Here is a 17,967-nt window from a genome sequence, read left to right on the forward strand (position 1 = left end):
CTCGACCCTTGGATATTAACAGTGGTGTATAGTAAAGAATTAAAAATACTCTCGTTATTATAATTAAGTAGTTTTTCTCAAGAATTGTAATTTATTAAGTAGTTTAAAGGGGCCATGGCATGAAAATCTGACTTTTTCCATGTTTAAGTGCTATGATTGGGTCCCCAGTGCTTCTATCAATCTAGAAAATGTGAAAAAGATCAACCCAGTAACTCAGTTTTGGTAAACCATTCTCTGCGAAATAGGTCGTTGAAATTTGGCTCTCCTTATGATGTCATAAGGAGCTCTTATTATAATAATACCGCCCCATAATCTGCACTATCCAACCACAGCACTGCCATTTAGTGCAGAGAGAAAAAGAGAGAGAGAAAAAATAATTCACAGCACAATTGAATTTCAATTTCAACAAACCACCATCATTGTGATCAGTGTTTGCATTTCATCAGCTCATTTGCATTTTAAAGGACACACCCTAAACGGCACATTTTTGCTCACACCTACAAAGTGGCAATTTTAACATGCTAACACAAATTATTGATATGGTATTTTGAGCTAAAACTTCACATATGTGCTTTGGGGACACCAAATATTTATTTGACATCTTAAAAAAGTCTTGTGACATGGCCCCTTTAAAAACAGTTTACTTTAACTTGTACTTTAGTAAATTTTTAGGGCTGTGTCTGTACTTTTACTGCGCTATTTTCACCTCATCGATATTAAGACGCCCTTATTGACTAGACAGGCAAACATCTGGTGTTCATAGACAAGATATGAAATGTTTTATACTACATTTTTGGAGCATCTATTGGCCGAAGTGATGAAAAACACAAATACATTTACGAAATACAGTATTCATAAATATTTTTATTTTATTTCAAAACAGGTTCACTTATAAGACTTTAGTGGACATAAGCCCATTCTCACCAAAATGCGTACAAATGACACGCAGTGTGATTATCGTGCAATAGATACGCCAATTTACGCTTTTGCGTGCATATGATACGCCAGTCCTTCTCGTTCACTTATATGGCGCGTCTGGTCGTTTTATTTATTGGTTTCTCATTTGTTTTCTGTTTTTTTTACCATTGTCGCTTGGGTTTTGGGTAAGAACAACTTTTTGTAACATCAAATGACATCCTAACACAAACCCCGATTCTAACCCCAGCTCCAAGCGACCATGATTTAAAAATAGACAAAACATGGAGAAACTTATATATTAAATTACATCCTAAAGCAAAACCCAAATCTAACCCTAAACCCAGGCGAAAATGGTTTAAAAAACAGAAAACAAATGAGAAACCAATAAATAAAACGACACGACGTGCTATATAAGTGAACAGGAAGGACTGGCGTATCATATGCACGCAAAAGCGGAATTTGGCGTATACACTGCACGATAATCACACTGCGTGTATGCACTTTGGTGAAAATGGGTTGACATGAAAGATTTACAGCTACAGGCAGTTGTCAGATGATAAATCAACATATTTAAATATAGTCAATGTATAAACATCTGCACCCGAATGCCATTTTCGACTAACCCGCTGCAACTCGGACCACAATTTTTTTTAAATATTGTACCCGACCCGCTTCCTGGCCCACATTTTTTTAAAGTAGTAATTGTTCAAAATAATTAATTGGCATCTTTATTTCAAACCACCTGACCGACTGTGACCCGAATATCATTAAAAATATGTTTTGGATGACTCGTAACCGCAGGTGACCGCAGGTGACCGCAGGTACCCATTTTGGATCAACCCGCGCATCACTGATGGATAGATAGATGAAATCTGCTATTCTCCAGTGTGAATTCGCCTGTGCCTAGCAAGGCTCGACTTAATAGTGAAGCTCTGTCCACACTCGTCACAATGGTAAGGCTTTTCCTCACAGTGAATTCGCATGTGCGAATCAAGGCCGGACTTACGTGTGAAGCGCCTTCCGCACTGGTCACAACTGTACGGCTTTTCTCCGGTGTGAATCCTCTTGTGCACGTTAAGGTCGGATGGGAAAGTGAAGCTCCTTCCGCAATGGTCACACACAAAAGGCTTTACTCCGGTGTGAAACCGCAAGTGTGCATCAAGGCTGAACTTACGAGTGAAGCTCTTTCCGCACTCGTAACATCTGTACGGCTTTATTCCAGTGTGAAATCGCCTGTGCGCATTAAGGCTGAACTTGCGTACGAAGCACTTTCCGCACTCGTCGCACGCGTAAGGCCTTTCTACAACATGAGTTCTCCTGTGCGCGGTAAGGTCGAACATATTAACGAAGGTCTTTCCACACTCATCGCATCTGTAAACGTGAATTTTCCTGTGCACGTCAAGGTCGTACTCAAAAGTGAAGCTCTTTTCACACTGGTCACAACTGTAAAGCTTTATTCCCGTGTGAATTTGCATGTGAACGTTGAGAGTGCGCTTATAAGTGAAGCTCTTCTCACATTGGTTACAGCTGTAAGGTTTTATTCCAGTGTGAATTCGCATGTGTGCATTAAGCGTGCGCTTATATGTGAAGCTCTTCTTACACTGGTCACAACCGTAAGGCGCTTTTCCAGTGTGAATCCTCATGTGATCATTAAGGTCGGACTTATAAGTGAAGGACTTTCCGCAATGGTCACATACGTGAGGTTTTAATCCACTGTGACATCGCATGTGTGCATCAAGGCTATCCTTATGATTGAAGCTCTTTTCACACTGGTCACAACCGTAGGGCTTTTCTCCACTGTGAATTCGCATGTGTGTGTTAAAGCTGGACTTGCACGTAAAGGTCTTTCCGCACTGATCACAACTGTCTTTCCAAGTGTGAATTTGCATGTGCGCATTAAGTTCGGATTGACGATTGAAGATTTTTCCACACCGAGAGCACGTACAAGAATCTTCGTCTGACAAAATCGTTTCGGTCTTCAAGCGGCTTAGAGATTCTTCTTCTTGAAGTTTAAAAAGATTTTGTTTTTCCTCGATTTCGTTTGACTGTGAACTTTCCTCCTTCATCAGATCTACAACAAACAGAAAAAATCATGAGCAATATAACACAGCACAGAGCACTTCTGAAATTGGAACGATGGCTTTACTGAGCTTTAATTTTTGTGTCTTGCTCGGCAGTTTAAATAGAATTTTTGCAGAATTGGTTGTGCCTGACTTTAAAAGAGTCATCTACCCACATAATTTGGAGTCGATTGATAAACATTTTCTTATTTACAGAAAACATAGTTTTAAACAACTTATATGTTAAAAAAAACCCCGATTATGCAGTTTTGGACCCAACGGTGGATGCAGTGAGTTTGACACATACCAGGATAAATCAAATCCCCTTTATCTGTCTGTTCTCCTTCTTCTGTGATTTCTTGTTTCAGCTCCATCCCACAGTCCAGCAGATTTACTGATGTCTTTTGTACTTCTCCATTACAGACAGAAACCAGAAGTTCTGTAGATGTTTGATCATTGAAGCTACAGACAGAGACACCAGATACATCCTGGAACTAACATAAAATCAAACATAGAAAACATTGAAACTAATCTGAAGGTCTCAGGGCTCGAAATTCCGACCATTTTGTTGCGACCTCAAAATACATTTGGAGGCATTTGTGCAAGTGGGCTTCCTTATAAAATGTGGAATATTTAGCAAACATTTCATAGAGACCAATGACACTTTACATGGATGTGCTGTTTTTTGTTTATACTCAAGGCTGTAGTTCACACGGATTGTATTGTTTCATTGAGAAAACACAGTACCACAACAGCTGGCCAAAAAGTTTTAAATGATATTTTGAGTGATTTTTGTGCCTCTGGCTTTATTGATCCATCTAAAGCTTTCGACACAGTGGATCATAAAATATTGCTGCACAGACTAAAGAGTATTGGTCTATGAAATTACGTTATTCCATGGTTCAAAAATTATTTAAGTGGATGAACTCAATGTGCACATATAGAAAGTAAATTATCTGGTTCATAGGAGATTTTTAAAGGTGTCCCCCAAGGGTCTGTATTAGGACCCCTTCTATTCATTATCTATATAATTATGACATTCAAAATGCTAACCTTCACTTCTATGGTGCCTTGTAAAGTATGAAGAGGAATCAGGTCAGTTTTGGGTTTCTTTGAACTGGAGAATACCATATACCATAACAAGTTTTAAACTGGAAAGCCATGGTTTGAATTATTTCAAAGGCTGATTAAAGCTGGACACGGCTTGTTGGCCAGAAGGAGCACTACAGTACACTATGGTATGTGTACTGTAGTGCTCCTTCTGGCCAACAAGCCGTGTCCAGCTTTAATCAGCCTTTGAAATAATTCAAACCATGGCTTTCCAGTTTAAAACTTGTTATGGTATATGGTATTCTCCAGTTCAAAGAAACCCAAAACTGACCTGATTCCTCTTCATACTTTACAAGGCACCATGATTGAATTTGTTAAAAAGTATAAATATATCTGCATTATTGTCGATGGTGCTTTATCTTTTGGCTCTCATATCACCCAACTGAAGAAAATTTTGAAAGTCAAGCTTGGGTTTTATTTTAGGAACAAGCTCTGTCTGTCATTTAATGCAAGATAGAATTTAGTATCTGCAACATTTTTACCTGTAATTGATTTTGATGACATTTGTTTTTTGTTTTGACACTTAAAGATGTTTCACTATTTAAAAGCTGCAGAAACTTAATTTTTTAAGGTTTAAATTTTTTTAAAGCAAAAATATTATATTAATAAAACACTGTAGCAGTGTGTGGCTTTTTTACTTTTAAAAGTACACTTCTAAACGTTGAATACCATAATGTAGTGCCTTATTTAGCTATAATATGGAGTAATGTTTTACGATTAATCGAAAAAATAATCACCCAATTAATCGATTATGAAAATAATCGCCCGATTAATCGATTATGAAAATAATCATTCGTTGCAGCCCAACTCTGATCTCACACTGCCTTCACGTGATTTTGGAAATTTCATAATTCCCACTTCTGAAGTTTGTTCACATTCAACTTTTAACTATGCAACACTTGTTTACGATAATTCCAATGACAGCATCAGAGAATACAAAGACAACAGTAGCCTTCGCAACATCATCTTTACAGTCGGCCAACAAGCAACAAATTTGTAAAGGTTTACATCATCGAATACTTACTTGTTCTGATTTTAAGGTTTGAGCAGGAACCGTCGGTATTGACCCCTTTTCCAGAATCAACATTGTTGAATATCCAGAATTACATCTGTAATTCCTCTCTGGCACAGACATTGTAATACTCCAGCTGCTATGGGGAAGATACAACAATAATGAACTCTGTGCTTCTCACTCAGGGTTGTATCTATGCTAACAGAACAGATATGTCACATATTGTGGGCGGGGCTTCTTCCTTAGTTGATGTCATCGTAGAGGAGAATCTAAAATGGTTTGTTTGAAGACACAGCTTCTGTTTTATGGGAATAATTTGAAAAAAAAGGGGGGGTGAGTGGATTATAAACATTAAAGGTTGGTTGTTTAAACACAATGTGGACACACATCGGTGTTCAAACACCTTATAAACTGAATTTTGCATAATTGGCCCGTCGGTACTGTGCGTTCACACCAAATGTGAAGGAAGTAGTTGGACGTTTGAACATTTTGAGTTAACTTACTTAATTCGCTCGAAAAAATCAGATGCGAGTATGCTAAATTTGCCGGCTTTAGCTACCTTGTAGTCTAAAATATGTATACACTCACCTAAAGGATTATTAGGAGCACATGTTCAATTTCTCATTAATGCAATTATCTAATCATCCAATCACATGGCAGTTGCTTTAATACATTTAGGGGTGTGGTCCTGGCAAAGAGAATCTCCTGAACTCCTAACGTCGCCTCCTTTCTTCAGCCGAGAGATTTCTGTGATAAAATCATCAACATAATCCATTATAGAGAGATACTACTGATGTACAGCACATCACATACATCTGAACAGCAGCTTTATAAATCAATAAACAACACTTTCCTGACGAAATACATAGTCTGAATGTAAGTAGTAAGAAAAACTTTGCTTACCTTAGAGAAATAACAAATACAAATTTTTATCACATAAATTATGAATAGCAAACACAACAAAACACAACACACCACACCAGTGCTGGTCCTCAAGCTGTCAAATCTCTCTCTCTCTCTCTCTCTCTCTCTCTCTCTCTCTCTCTCTCTCTCTCTCTCTCTCTCTCTCTCTCTCTCTCTCTCTCTCTCTCTCTCTCTCTCTCTCTCTCTCTCTCTCTCTCTCTCTCTCTCTCTCTCTCTCTCTCTCGGTTTATTTGGCGGATGCACACCGCCACGTACTACCGGCACATGCAACCTGAGGGCTTCATATACTTACCAAAAAAGAAAAGAAAGAAAGAAAAACCCCGCAAAATTTTTATATTCTATGATATATTCCTCAAACTGTTAGCTAATCCGCTTGATCTGATCTTCTTCTTCTTTGTGCTTGTTGGCAATCTTAGGTAGAGCATCACCGCCATCTACTGTACATGGTTAATGGGACAAATAATTGAATTTCCGGTTGTGTCTAGAAGGGGTACAGCTATGGACAAAATCTCGTAAATTTTGGCCGTATGAGCGCTGTTTTTTTATCGCTAATCCTACCCCCAAACCTAACCCTAAATCTAACATTTCACGGGATGTAGGCTTTCCAGTCTGGTCAAAACGGCTGTTTTCATCCTAATCCTAACCCTTAACCAAACATCTCGCGAGATTTGGCCGTAGCTTTATCACATCTAGCCAGAACCTTGCCGTTTCTCAATCTGAAGAAGGTCGCATTTGTAGGCTTCAAGACTACAATATAAATTGCAAAAGTTTACTGTTATTCTTAGTTAATCGGAAATTGTTGAAATATGCGTATGACTTGCGAATGTAATGCTTAGTTAACTTAAATAAACCAGGATTGATGACGAATGCAGCCTGCATATTAGACCTCCGGAGGCTGCAGCCTTTGGTTGGGAAACGGCCATACAAGACCGCTCATTGGCCGCTTTGATCAGCTGCTGCGATGGGTCAGCGGCGCCGCCATATTAGCGGTGGCAAGAGCAGCATAAACAGAGGCGAGTATGGGGGAGCTGCGACTTTTTTAAATATAAAAAAAATAAAACACTTTGTAAAATAACTTTTACATTTCTAAACAGATTATTTTTTATCTGTGTACATAAATGCTTAGTCTACAGTAAAATATATCCACCCACTGCACCTATCCAGTGACAATTTGGGAATGGATGGACATACAAAATGCAACACTTTACGTTTAGATCAAACTGATGGGATTTTCCACATGAATATTATTTTGTGCAATTTTTGGAAAAACTTGGAGTCTGGTTTCATAGGATTATTATTATTTTATTATTATTATTATTTAAACTAATAATTAAACATCTTCGAAAGTATCTGTGTTAAAATGTATTATAGGTTGTTAATCTCTCCTGTGTGAACTAAAGTAAAGACATTTGTTTCAACATGAAGTGATATCTAGTATCTTATTCTTTAAAACCAATACAGGATAATCTTAAGGGTTACCTGCAGATGGCGCAATTGCAATGCTAGATAATGGATGCAAACATCATTCTTTACATTTGCTGTCATGTACACGTAAAGAGACATGATTTATAATTCACTAACATTTCAAACTTAATGACAGATATATGACTCGTTATTGATTATTAAATGAGATAGAAAATTGCCTACATTTGTATGTATCTGTGTTTTACACCAAAAAGTTCAAAGAGACATCCACTTCAGACATGTTTGATTTGGTTACATTTTGTTTTATTGACAGACATGCAACAATACAATCATCTAAAAGTTTTAATATGTAATTAAATGAAATAATACAAATAACAAATATAACAACTATATGTTTCTCATGTGCATCTTAATATTGGTGGTAAAAACAAAGAAAAGTTATTAAAGCATCACTGATGGTTAAGGTCAAAGCTGTCTTCTGTTATGTTGATGGTCATGTTTTTAGGTCAGTACCGTTGTGGAAGTCCTTTAGGTCTGTAACGGTTTGGGTTTCCGCCATTTCTCCCCCATCGATTGGCCTCCTGGTCAGCTGCTGAATCTTGGGCTCCTCGACCAATGGCACCCATGCTTCTCTTCCATCACTGCAAACATCACAAATGCTTAGCCGTTTATTTGTGATACTTTTTGATTGTCTGTTATGTATAGATATTATTGTTTGTACACAAACTTCATAAAAACAATTGGTTGTAAATACCAAATCTGAAATACATTAAACCTATACAATATGTTGGCTATTTAACATAGTTAAATGCCTTTTAGTATAGAAGGAGTTTACATCTATTCTGGGCTCTTATTGGCTGCTTTTTCTTTCTGTGTTTTTTTTTTACTTTTGTAAAATAAAATTTTAGCTTAGCAAGTAAAAAATTTAATATAATGGCACAATTATATTTATCTCTATTTTGTTTTACACATATCTACACATATGCCTTAAAATAAACATTTTTATGAAACACTCTATTCCCATAAGGCAAAATAAAATAAATCAATTTCTCTGGCAAAAAATATATTTTAAATATATGCTAAATACATTTTGTAGAAAGAAATTCTTAATTGAATATATATTTTTGAATTTGGTAATATATTTTATATATCAACATATATTTCAAAATGTATTTCATGGGCAAGTAAATACATTTCAAATTTTACATCCCATATGGCGAAAATGTATTCTTTGCCAAAATATATTTAAAATATGCTACATTCAAAATATATTTTTTAAAGCTTTAAAATGTATTTATTTTAAAAATATATTTTAAAATATACAAAAAAATGGCTAAAAATATATTAGTGAAAAATATATTTAAATGTTATATGTAAACATTTTCCAAAATATATTTTAGCATATATATATATATATATATATATATATATATATATATATATATTTTTTTTTTTTTTTTTTGCCATAGTTGTATATTTTGAAATATACTTAAAAAATATAATTTTCCCTAACCTTTGACTGGTACTGTACATTTGCCCATACTTTAGTTTTAAATGTTCATGCACCTGATGACTTTCGCTGCCCATCTGCCTCCCGGGCCTCTTTTTGCAGCATCATAGTTCCCACGTGCATGAAAATACTTGTCTGAATTCTTCCAGTTGGCCTCCCTCATATCCCTGTAGGCACGCCACATGTCCTTTGCACCTACAATAAGACAATTAAACCAGTGGTTAATATTTTCCATGGTTTGACTTCAGTGCTATCTATGTTAAACCCCATGATGTTGATAGCAAAGTAAGTGACCTCCGATGGCTTGTCCTGGGTAACGATGCCATTGTGCACGAACCTCGACCACCAAAACCAACGCCAGCGCAGCAAGAATAAGCTTCATGTTTGCAAACCTGATCATATACAAATATAAACATCATGTTAAAGATATATGAACAAAATCTCAAAATAGCAAAAGACAAGCAACTTACTATGGTTAGTTAGTCTCACCTCTCCTGTTTCTATCAGGTACACCAAAGATGTTATATATAGAGTGCTTGGATAAGGTGGGGCATGGATTTTCCCAAATGTAATGTTTTAGACTGCACCAGGAGATTAGGTCCAGATGGGTTGTCCAATGTTGTGCAACAATTTCTGGAAAGACCACACTGTAAAAAATGCCTGTAGTTATGCAGCTGTAACTTACTGTAAACTGACAACAGTTTATTTAAAGTTATGAAGTTATGAACATTGAACATAAACAAGTCTTATTTTTACGGAATATAACTATAAAATAAAAATCTCACGCAAAGCATAGCATTCTAGGAACTAAAAATCCTCATCAACCTTTTTCTGTTTTTTTCCTTCAGATTTTGTTTCCCAGAATGCTTTGCATGAGGTTATTTTAGTTTTATTCTGTAAAGACTGAACAAACGGTTGCCAGTAAATAACATACATTAAAATCTACAGTAATTACTGGCAAACAGCTGGCAGTAATACTGTAATTTCTACAGACATTTTTTACAGTGCAGTAGGGACCAATCTTTGTATTTATGTTTAAATTTGGCATACACTTTAATCCAAAGTAACTTTCAGTGCATTAAAAGTACACATTAAAATTCCCTAAAATCGAATTTTGTCTTGCTAATGGCAAGTTTTTACATTACATCTGAAGATTTTTTATTTTGCATTTAACAAACACCTAAGGAGCGGTTTTCGGGAGAGGGCCTAAGTCTAGGCGCAGGTTAAATTGCGTGTTTGAGTTGTCTTAACTGAAAGCAGCTCACACTCGCATATCTTTAAATATATCAGTGCTATAATTTTGTCTCAAGATGCAAAAAGTTATTTGTAAGGTATGCTTGTAAATGTCCTAATACAAAGGCCTAGTTCTGCCTTAATCTAAAACCTGTCTGGGAAACCGCCTCTATATTTCTTTGTATGGTTCAATGTTATGTTTACTTCCCCATAAGGGAATCTGCTTTACCACCAGCAGTTACCACACTACAAAAACACAAACAGAACAAAGCATGCACTAAAAAGCTAACCACGTATATATTTAAAGTAAAAAATACATTCTTAAATCTATTTGTCTGGCATAAACATGCAATCTCTTTCCAGGTCAAGTGAGTTTAATGAACATGGTATGTACACAAGCTTTATCTTGTTGGTGTAGAGCTTGAACATTTCCTTGTAGAATGTATTCTTATCCTCTGTAATTATAAGGAGAACCCACGTAGCAGACTTACGTAGGCATGTGGTGCTGGGGAAGGAGGGGGGCTAGGAATGATCCCATGGGGCGCTGCATTGATGAACAGGTACCAGAAATAAATAGTTAATGTTGATAGCTGCATGGAAGAGTTTTGTTAATGAGCTTGACATTTAATCAATAAATAAATAAATAAATAAATATGAAACCTGTCTGGAAGAATGAAAGTGAAACCGAACTCACGGGACTGAAACAGATTTGTCTCTGCGTTTATGACTCAGCACACCGCACATCATGGGATTCATTTCTGCTTGGCCACATATCCTGATGCCCTCATATCTGCTTTGTTGCTATAACAACTGTTTCAGGATTTTCCAGAAGTTACTGGGCCATGTTGTGCCTTGTACAGTACATTGTGCTCTTAGGGCTCTCAGATAAATGTGATTCATTGTAATGGGTCTTCTTTAATTATTAATTGTTTAACTGAATGCAGGTCATCAATATTTAGGCCTACTTTCTTTTCTGTGCCTTGCTGCATATCATTATTTCAGGCAACTGAGAATAAAATTACGTTGTAAAAGGATGAACAATCCACAACTTTATAAAATGAAACATTTTTATGAATTCTGCCACAGCGTTGTCTAAATAAGTAAGGGTACTTTAGACTAGTGGTTCTCAAACTGGGGGCCGCGAGATGCGGCCAGGGGGGCCCCAGTTTGATGACATTTTATAAAATATATTCATTTATCATGAATTCTGTGTAATTAAACCTAAAACAAAAAAGCCAACTAACCAACAGCACAACTAGGTATAATTTAATATGTTTTGTTTAAATAAAATGTTACATTTTAGAACTGTTTTTGTCCTAAATTTTTATTTCGGGGGCCGCAAAGGAATGCTCCTTACACAAGGGGGGCCGCACGCTGAAAAAGTTTGAGAACCACTGCTTTAGACTATGACAGGCTCCAGTTTTGCATCATGTACTGTGGCTATTTCAGCACAAAATCATACCAAATCAACATACATTTTTAAAAATAATAATGTTAACTTAATTTTATAAGTTGTAGCAACTCATCTCTTGTCAAGATAAATAAGTTGAACAAAAAATTAAGGCAGCAACGAATTTTTTACATGCAGGTTGAATTTAATTTTGCATTTTGTTTTACAGTGTATAATTGGTAAATAAAAAAATATTTTGAAGTGAAGTCTTACTTTTTTTGGCAATATTTTGCATACAGTTTCAAATATACTGTTTTCAGGGCTGGTGGGGAAACAAAGTCCAGTGAATTTCAAGGGGGAACAGTTCGATTTTTCGAAATGTTGGAATTGAAAAGGATTTATAGACGGTTTCATCGGACGCACGTACGGTGACGCGATAAGCGTCTGGTCAGAACTTTATTTCCGGTGCTCTTGAACAAATACCTCGTCTAAATTTACAAATGTTTTGGTTTCCTATGTAATCTACGTGTTGTTTATTTTGCTTGTTATATAAATAAACTATGTTTTAAGTACTTTGTTGTTTACCGGAAGTCACGCGTTGACCACGAAGTCCATTTGTTTACGTTGTCACTGCTGAATCTGTCTATATTTAAACAACTTAGTCGCATTTTAAAATGTCTCTCCATTATGAGATTTTTTTTGCTGCAACTGTTATTTTAGAATGCAAACTTTTATTTAAAATGTCCATTAGCTAAATATCCAAATTTTTACACCGTAAACAATTTTTTTAACCTAAGGACACATTTATTGTTAAATTCTTAAAAGTTTGTGCAAGAAAACAAAGTTAGGAGGAAACACACAATTTTTATGTTATTGTTTTTTTAAGCTGGTCAGCTGGTTTTAGCTAGTCTACCAGCTTGGTTTTTACTGGATTTTTCAGTATAGGGAAGTCATCTAAAATTGTATTTCTGCCATTTTCAGCCCTGACTGTATGTAAAAGGAAACAGCAGGTGTTTGTGGTTCTCATTTGTGTAACAGACAGAAACAAACTTCCGTCAATTGTATATATTTTGGTGCTCACACCTGTATTAAAGTTGTTACCTGTTAGTTTTCGTATCGATGTGAAAAAATATTTTATTAGTTTTAAAGACATTGCAAGAAATTGCTTCAGATTAAAATGCTTACAGTATATGAACCCATTGGGACTCTTTGATGTTTTGATTTTCAAAATGTTACAAATTACATTTGGTGATGCTGCTCTCCGTCATTATGCCACGTGCTGAAAATATAGTGTTTTAAAACTAAAAACATATTTCCTTTGGCTTTCCAGTAATTTTGGTTTAATAGCTTTTTTGTTTCCATTTAAATCAGTTGTTTTTTCTTATGTTATATTTTAAATGGTGTCTTAACTACATGTACATTTGCTACACACACACACACACAAATAAATGTAGGCTTACCATGAAAGATAATCAAAATTGAGAAGAGGAAGTATGCATATATAATTATATATTTTACGAACACCTGTTACTTATGAAAGAAGAAATGGGATTGTCTGCTCTCCATTTTGAGTTTATTTTAAGGTGTTCACAAAACTAATGTTTTTTATGTCTATTAATAATATTTGAATGAAGCCAGCCATTGGCATGGCAACTAAAAAAATTCAGTGGGTGTCTATATCTACATTGTTTACGTAACTTTGCAATTATGCATCATAAAACCTAAAATCACCCAACTTCCAAATACAAACCCGTTAAAATGCAAAAAACCTAAATAAACATTTGAAAAGCTTCTTATTTAAACACACTAGAATAAATTCAAAGTCATGTTCAGATCCCAGAGGTTTCAGTTTTATTGGTTTGGAGTGCAACTGCATCAACAAATCACACAAGTACATGCAGGCAAAGCAAATTTAAGGATGAGCTAGAGATACAGAGCGCAATGGCTTAAAATCATGTTTCTGATAAATAAAGCAAACTGGACACGCAAGTAGATTTGTCAATCAAACAGGAAATAGCATTTGATGGCATGTAGCATAATCAGCACTTATAAAAATCTACTCGGTGAAGTATAGGATGGGATGCTTTAGCTGCTCTCTTTGCCAAGTGTGAGCTTGTCGAACAGATACTCGGCCATGCCGTTCTGAGGGGCGCCCATGCGGCGCAAGTTGGTCACCCAGTCGCCCAGCTCCTTGATGGACTTCACTTGCTCATCCAAGTAGTGTGTTTCAATGAAATCGCACATCTGTGGGAAAAAACACAGGAGTTGATCAAAACCAGAAAATTACACATTTAGTCGCTTTTATACCTACAGTTAAGTGCACTTACGTGAGGATCATTGTGTTGAGATGACAGCTTATGTAACTCCAAGAGGGAATGATTGACGCTTTTCTCCAGTTTCAGGGCGCATTCAAGGGCTTCCAGGCCACTTCCCCACTCATCCCTTTCTGGTTTCTGTCAATCATTCAAACATGGTGTTAAAACTTATTCTTTTGAATTATAGTGTCTCAATTGCACAACAAAGCTAAAACACAACCCCTGTCGGTTGAAGTTATCGTCAGTGCGCATGAAAGATAAGAACCCAGCCCAATTCTGAACTTTATCGCAGGGTCCTTACATCGCCCTACTCAACTGTAACGCTATCATTGTGCTAAAGACAGCACAAACATGTGTACCTTCACGTCCTGCAGAAAGATCCTCCCTCCTCTCTGGTTCTGAAATTTCATCAGTTTCTCTGCGTGTTCGCGCTCCTCGTGAGACTGATGGCGGAAAAACTTTGCAAAGTTGGGCAGGGCCTGATCGTCTCTGTCGAAGAAGTACGACTGTAAAAAAAAGAAAAGTCACTTCAATAGGTGAATATTTCCGTGTGTATTTCACTATCAGCAAGCAAAGGTCGTCCAAATACTGGTACAAAGGAGGCACTGAGTTCAAGAACATAAAACAGGAAAGGCCTTTGGTGGTATAGATTGCAATGACGGCTCTGAACTCTTACCATGGAGAGGTAGACGTAGGACGCGTACATCTCCATGTTGACCTGACGGTTGACGGCCGCCTCGCAGGCCTCCTCAAAGTTCTGTCTCACCTGAGAGGTCATGTTTCTGTAAGAGATGTGTAGATTATAGACACGTATACGATGATCTACTGTACTTAAGGGTTACACATAAGTGGCGGTATGAGAGAAACATACATTGTGCATGTTGTGTAATTTATCCCACACGGTTAGTTTTAAACATGTGTTATGTACCACAAACCCACTAATCATAATGCCTACTAAACGTTTTGTAAAACGCATTCTCAGGACAGGTGTTTGTTTTTACATGTTAAAGGGATAGTTCATCCAAAAATGACAATTCTGTCATTTACTCACCCTCATGTTGTTACAAACCTGTATAAATTTGTTGTTCTGATGAACAAAAAGATATTTTCAGAAATGTCTGTAACCAAACCGTACCCGGGCTCCATTTACTTCCATACATTTTTTCCTACTATGAAAGTGAATGGGGTCCTTGAACAGTTTGGATACAAACATTTCTCAAAATATCGTGTTCATCAGAACAAAGAAATTTATACAGGTTTGTAACATGCCCCCATGGTTCATCAGAACAAAGGAAGATATTTTGAGGAACGTTTGTAACCAAACCAATCGGAGGCCCCATTGACTTCCATAGTACTTGTTTTCATCAGAACAAAGAAATCTATACACGTTTGTTACAACATGAGGTCAAGTACATTTTTGGGTGAACTATGCCTTTAACATTGCACGCCATTAAAGTTTTAGCATGTGCGTATGTAATCTGTGAATCTACATAACGGATTAAAAACCACCCAACTTTTGTTTGTTTAACAAAAGATCACAGGGGAATAACGGAAAACAGTTGGCACACCAGCGGCAAAAGAACGTAAAACAAATGGTCGATTAAAAACGAATAGATGACTTAAAACACTACAATCGACCAATAAGACAAATCAGTCAGTCAGATGATTCGAATTTAAAACTCGCATTTGATTTAATGCGATTAGAAGCCCCATTGACTTCCATAGTAGGAATAAAAGAATACTGTGGAAGTCAATGGGACTTCTCATAGGTTTGGTTACAACCATTACTTTAAATTTCTTCCTGTGTGTTCACTAGAACAAAGAAATTTTGATTAAAAATGAGGGTGAGTAAATGACGGCAGAATTTAATTTTTGGGTAAACAATACCTTTAATATTACACGCAATTTCCGCTTTGCGTGTGCTTATATAAAATCCAAATTTATGTAATCCACAATGATGAATAAAAAACAGCCCGAACTTATTTTTGTTTGTTTGTTAAACAAAAGATCACAGGGCGATAACCAAAAAACTGTTTCCACAACGACGTAAAAACAACGGGGGATTAAAAACGCTGATTCTGAAATTAATCTGACTTTTTTAAATACTTTAATCCACCAATAAAACTAATCATCACCTATGTGATTCGAATTTAAAAGTTGCATTTGATTTATTTCTAGTCCATAAAAACAACAACGACGCAAACAAAGATGGCGCCTTGGAAAATGCGTAACGTTACTGGGAATAGGCGCACGTTACTGTTACACATTGTTCAATATACATAATGAACAAAAACATTTAATTTAATATAAGTAAGTTAAATGTGTAATGTAATGGAAAACTTACCTTCAATTCGGTTGTTACTGCTCTTTCGACGCTATTGATACAGATGGTCAACGACGCTGGTTCGCGTAAATATGTTTAAATCAAGCGTCTTAATCTACGTTTGGAATCAAACTGATTCGGAATTATAGAAGATGAACGATAAGCGAAGCGTAAAGACAGAAGATCGGTTGCCGTTCAAGCACTGTTGAAGCAGGTAACCTTCACTCTGTCCTAGATGATGGCTGACTCGATTATGAGATCGCGTTGGGATGCGCAGGAGTTTATTCCAACGACGTGTTACGCAAGACGCAAGGATTACAAGCCCCACCCCTGCAGTTCCACTGCGGCGCTGCGCAGACGGTACGGCGTATGATAATAAATTATCGCGAGAGGATAGATTTTGATTCTCTCTCGCGGAACTTTGATGTCGATTATGGTCAGTATGCGCAGCGACGAATGGAGTCAAACACGCCTAATAATCAGATGTTTACTCTAGACAGGCGTTGGTATATTTAAGGGGTATTAATGATATACCGGGCTTAAATTGTAGTTCTTATTAAAAATATATCGTGGAAAGGCAGGAATGTCTAGACGCTTCAACTTTGTAATTGAAATCTATAATAAGCGGTTTGAATAGCTTGTTTGGTGCTACGCCCAGGATGTCAAGATAGTTGAGTATCATGCTGACACAACTGTTGTGTTCATTAGATTATAGTATTTAAGGTGGGGTTTTAGCAAACAATCTCGAAAATATTGCTTGCGTTTTTTTCTTTTGTGATATTTATATGTCTGGGCGTAATTTAAATTGATACGCAGATTACTTTTATTTGTTTGTTTATTATTTATTTATGTAACGTTAGAATGCTCGGAAAACAATACTATCATCATCAAATCATAACACAATACAACAACAAGCAATGTTAAAGACGCGAAAGTCTTAGTAAAGATTTCCATGTACACTTTAATTTCAAGTTTAACTCCCAAAAAATGTCGAATAAGAAGAGACATTTCAATAATGACGTCATTCATATTTACTGTGCGTTTCCAGTAAAAACCACTGATGTAACAATTTACGTATGAATTTATCACAACTTACACAATGTTAGGAAAAATTTTGTTGTGCAAACGTGTCACATGAGTCAGAGACACAACTAGAATGACTCAGTATATTATTATTGATTATTGTACATCAATAATGGATGTACAAGTCATTTTAAAAATCTTAAGAATTGTCATTTTAAGATAATCCAGAATAGCTCACAGAGTAAAAGTTCTTTACCACAACAATGCTGTTTAAGTTTTAAATGTACATTTATTTATCAGATGCTTAATGAAAGAGGGTCAACAGTCAATTTATGTGTACATAGAGATGAAGCTAGAATAACATAAATAACATCTCATCTAATCTACATGTGGGAGGTTAAACTTGTGTTTTATTTGTTCTAATTACCAACTAATTAAGACGTTTTTAGCAAACACAACTTGTGGGTTTAATTCAAATATATTTTGTTTTATTCATTATGCTGTTTTAAAGTAAATGCTTTAATAAAGCCCTAGGAAATTATAAGTGTTCACAAATACATTATATTATTAAAACGTTGCATGGATCATCAAAACAAAGAAGTTTCACTTAAAGTGTTACTATTTAAGATTGAATTAACCGCACTTTTATTAGGTTTTTCTAAAAAAAAAAAATGAAAACGTGGGGCACTTTGTCAGCTTTTGCAGTATATTTTGATTTTTGTTT

General features: G+C 36.0%; 3 protein-coding genes across 11 annotated transcripts; all 3 read right to left on the reverse strand.

Annotated features, from left to right (window-relative positions):
* Nucleotides 1-1,083: 1,083 nt before the first annotated feature.
* LOC135783504 (uncharacterized) lies at nt 1,084-6,696 on the reverse strand. Of its 7 annotated transcripts, none has more exons than XM_065294249.2 (5): nt 6,317-6,696; nt 5,689-5,847; nt 5,113-5,398; nt 3,286-3,472; nt 1,084-2,989 (listed from the first exon to the last, which is right to left on the reverse strand). In XM_065294249.2, exons 3-5 carry the CDS (start codon nt 5,221-5,223, stop codon nt 1,794-1,796), a joined length of 1,494 nt encoding a protein of 497 aa, XP_065150321.1. In that variant the 5' UTR covers nt 5,224-5,398; nt 5,689-5,847; nt 6,317-6,696; the 3' UTR covers nt 1,084-1,793. The 7 variants fall into 7 exon arrangements, with proteins under 7 accessions (XP_065150321.1, XP_073667984.1, XP_073667983.1 ...); XM_073811883.1 differs by lacking the exon at nt 6,317-6,696 and adding an exon at nt 6,081-6,121; XM_073811882.1 differs by lacking the exon at nt 6,317-6,696 and adding an exon at nt 6,004-6,109.
* A 1,034-nt stretch (nt 6,697-7,730) lies between these two features.
* saa (serum amyloid A) lies at nt 7,731-9,556 on the reverse strand. Of its 3 annotated transcripts, none has more exons than XM_073813512.1 (4): nt 9,449-9,556; nt 9,254-9,351; nt 9,016-9,154; nt 7,731-8,090 (listed from the first exon to the last, which is right to left on the reverse strand). In XM_073813512.1, the coding sequence occupies exons 2-4, from the start codon at nt 9,339-9,341 to the stop codon at nt 7,943-7,945; spliced, it is 375 nt and encodes a 124-aa protein (XP_073669613.1). In that variant the 5' UTR covers nt 9,342-9,351; nt 9,449-9,556; the 3' UTR covers nt 7,731-7,942. The 3 variants fall into 3 exon arrangements, with proteins under 3 accessions (XP_073669613.1, XP_065105414.2, XP_073669614.1); XM_065249342.2 differs by having other exon boundaries at nt 9,430-9,537; XM_073813513.1 differs by having other exon boundaries at nt 9,254-9,356; nt 9,429-9,449.
* Nucleotides 9,557-13,410: 3,854 nt separating this feature from the next.
* On the reverse strand, nt 13,411-16,485 carry fth1a (ferritin, heavy polypeptide 1a). Its single transcript, XM_065249462.2, has 5 exons — nt 16,242-16,485; nt 14,574-14,679; nt 14,257-14,403; nt 13,910-14,035; nt 13,411-13,826 (listed from the first exon to the last, which is right to left on the reverse strand). Exons 2-5 carry the CDS (start codon nt 14,673-14,675, stop codon nt 13,668-13,670), a joined length of 534 nt encoding a protein of 177 aa, XP_065105534.1. The 5' UTR covers nt 14,676-14,679; nt 16,242-16,485; the 3' UTR covers nt 13,411-13,667.
* Between the last annotated feature and the right edge of the window lie 1,482 nt (nt 16,486-17,967).

Source organism: Paramisgurnus dabryanus, chromosome 2 (genome assembly GCF_030506205.2).
Source record: "Paramisgurnus dabryanus chromosome 2, PD_genome_1.1, whole genome shotgun sequence".
Taxonomy (NCBI): Eukaryota; Metazoa; Chordata; class Actinopteri; order Cypriniformes; family Cobitidae; genus Paramisgurnus; species Paramisgurnus dabryanus.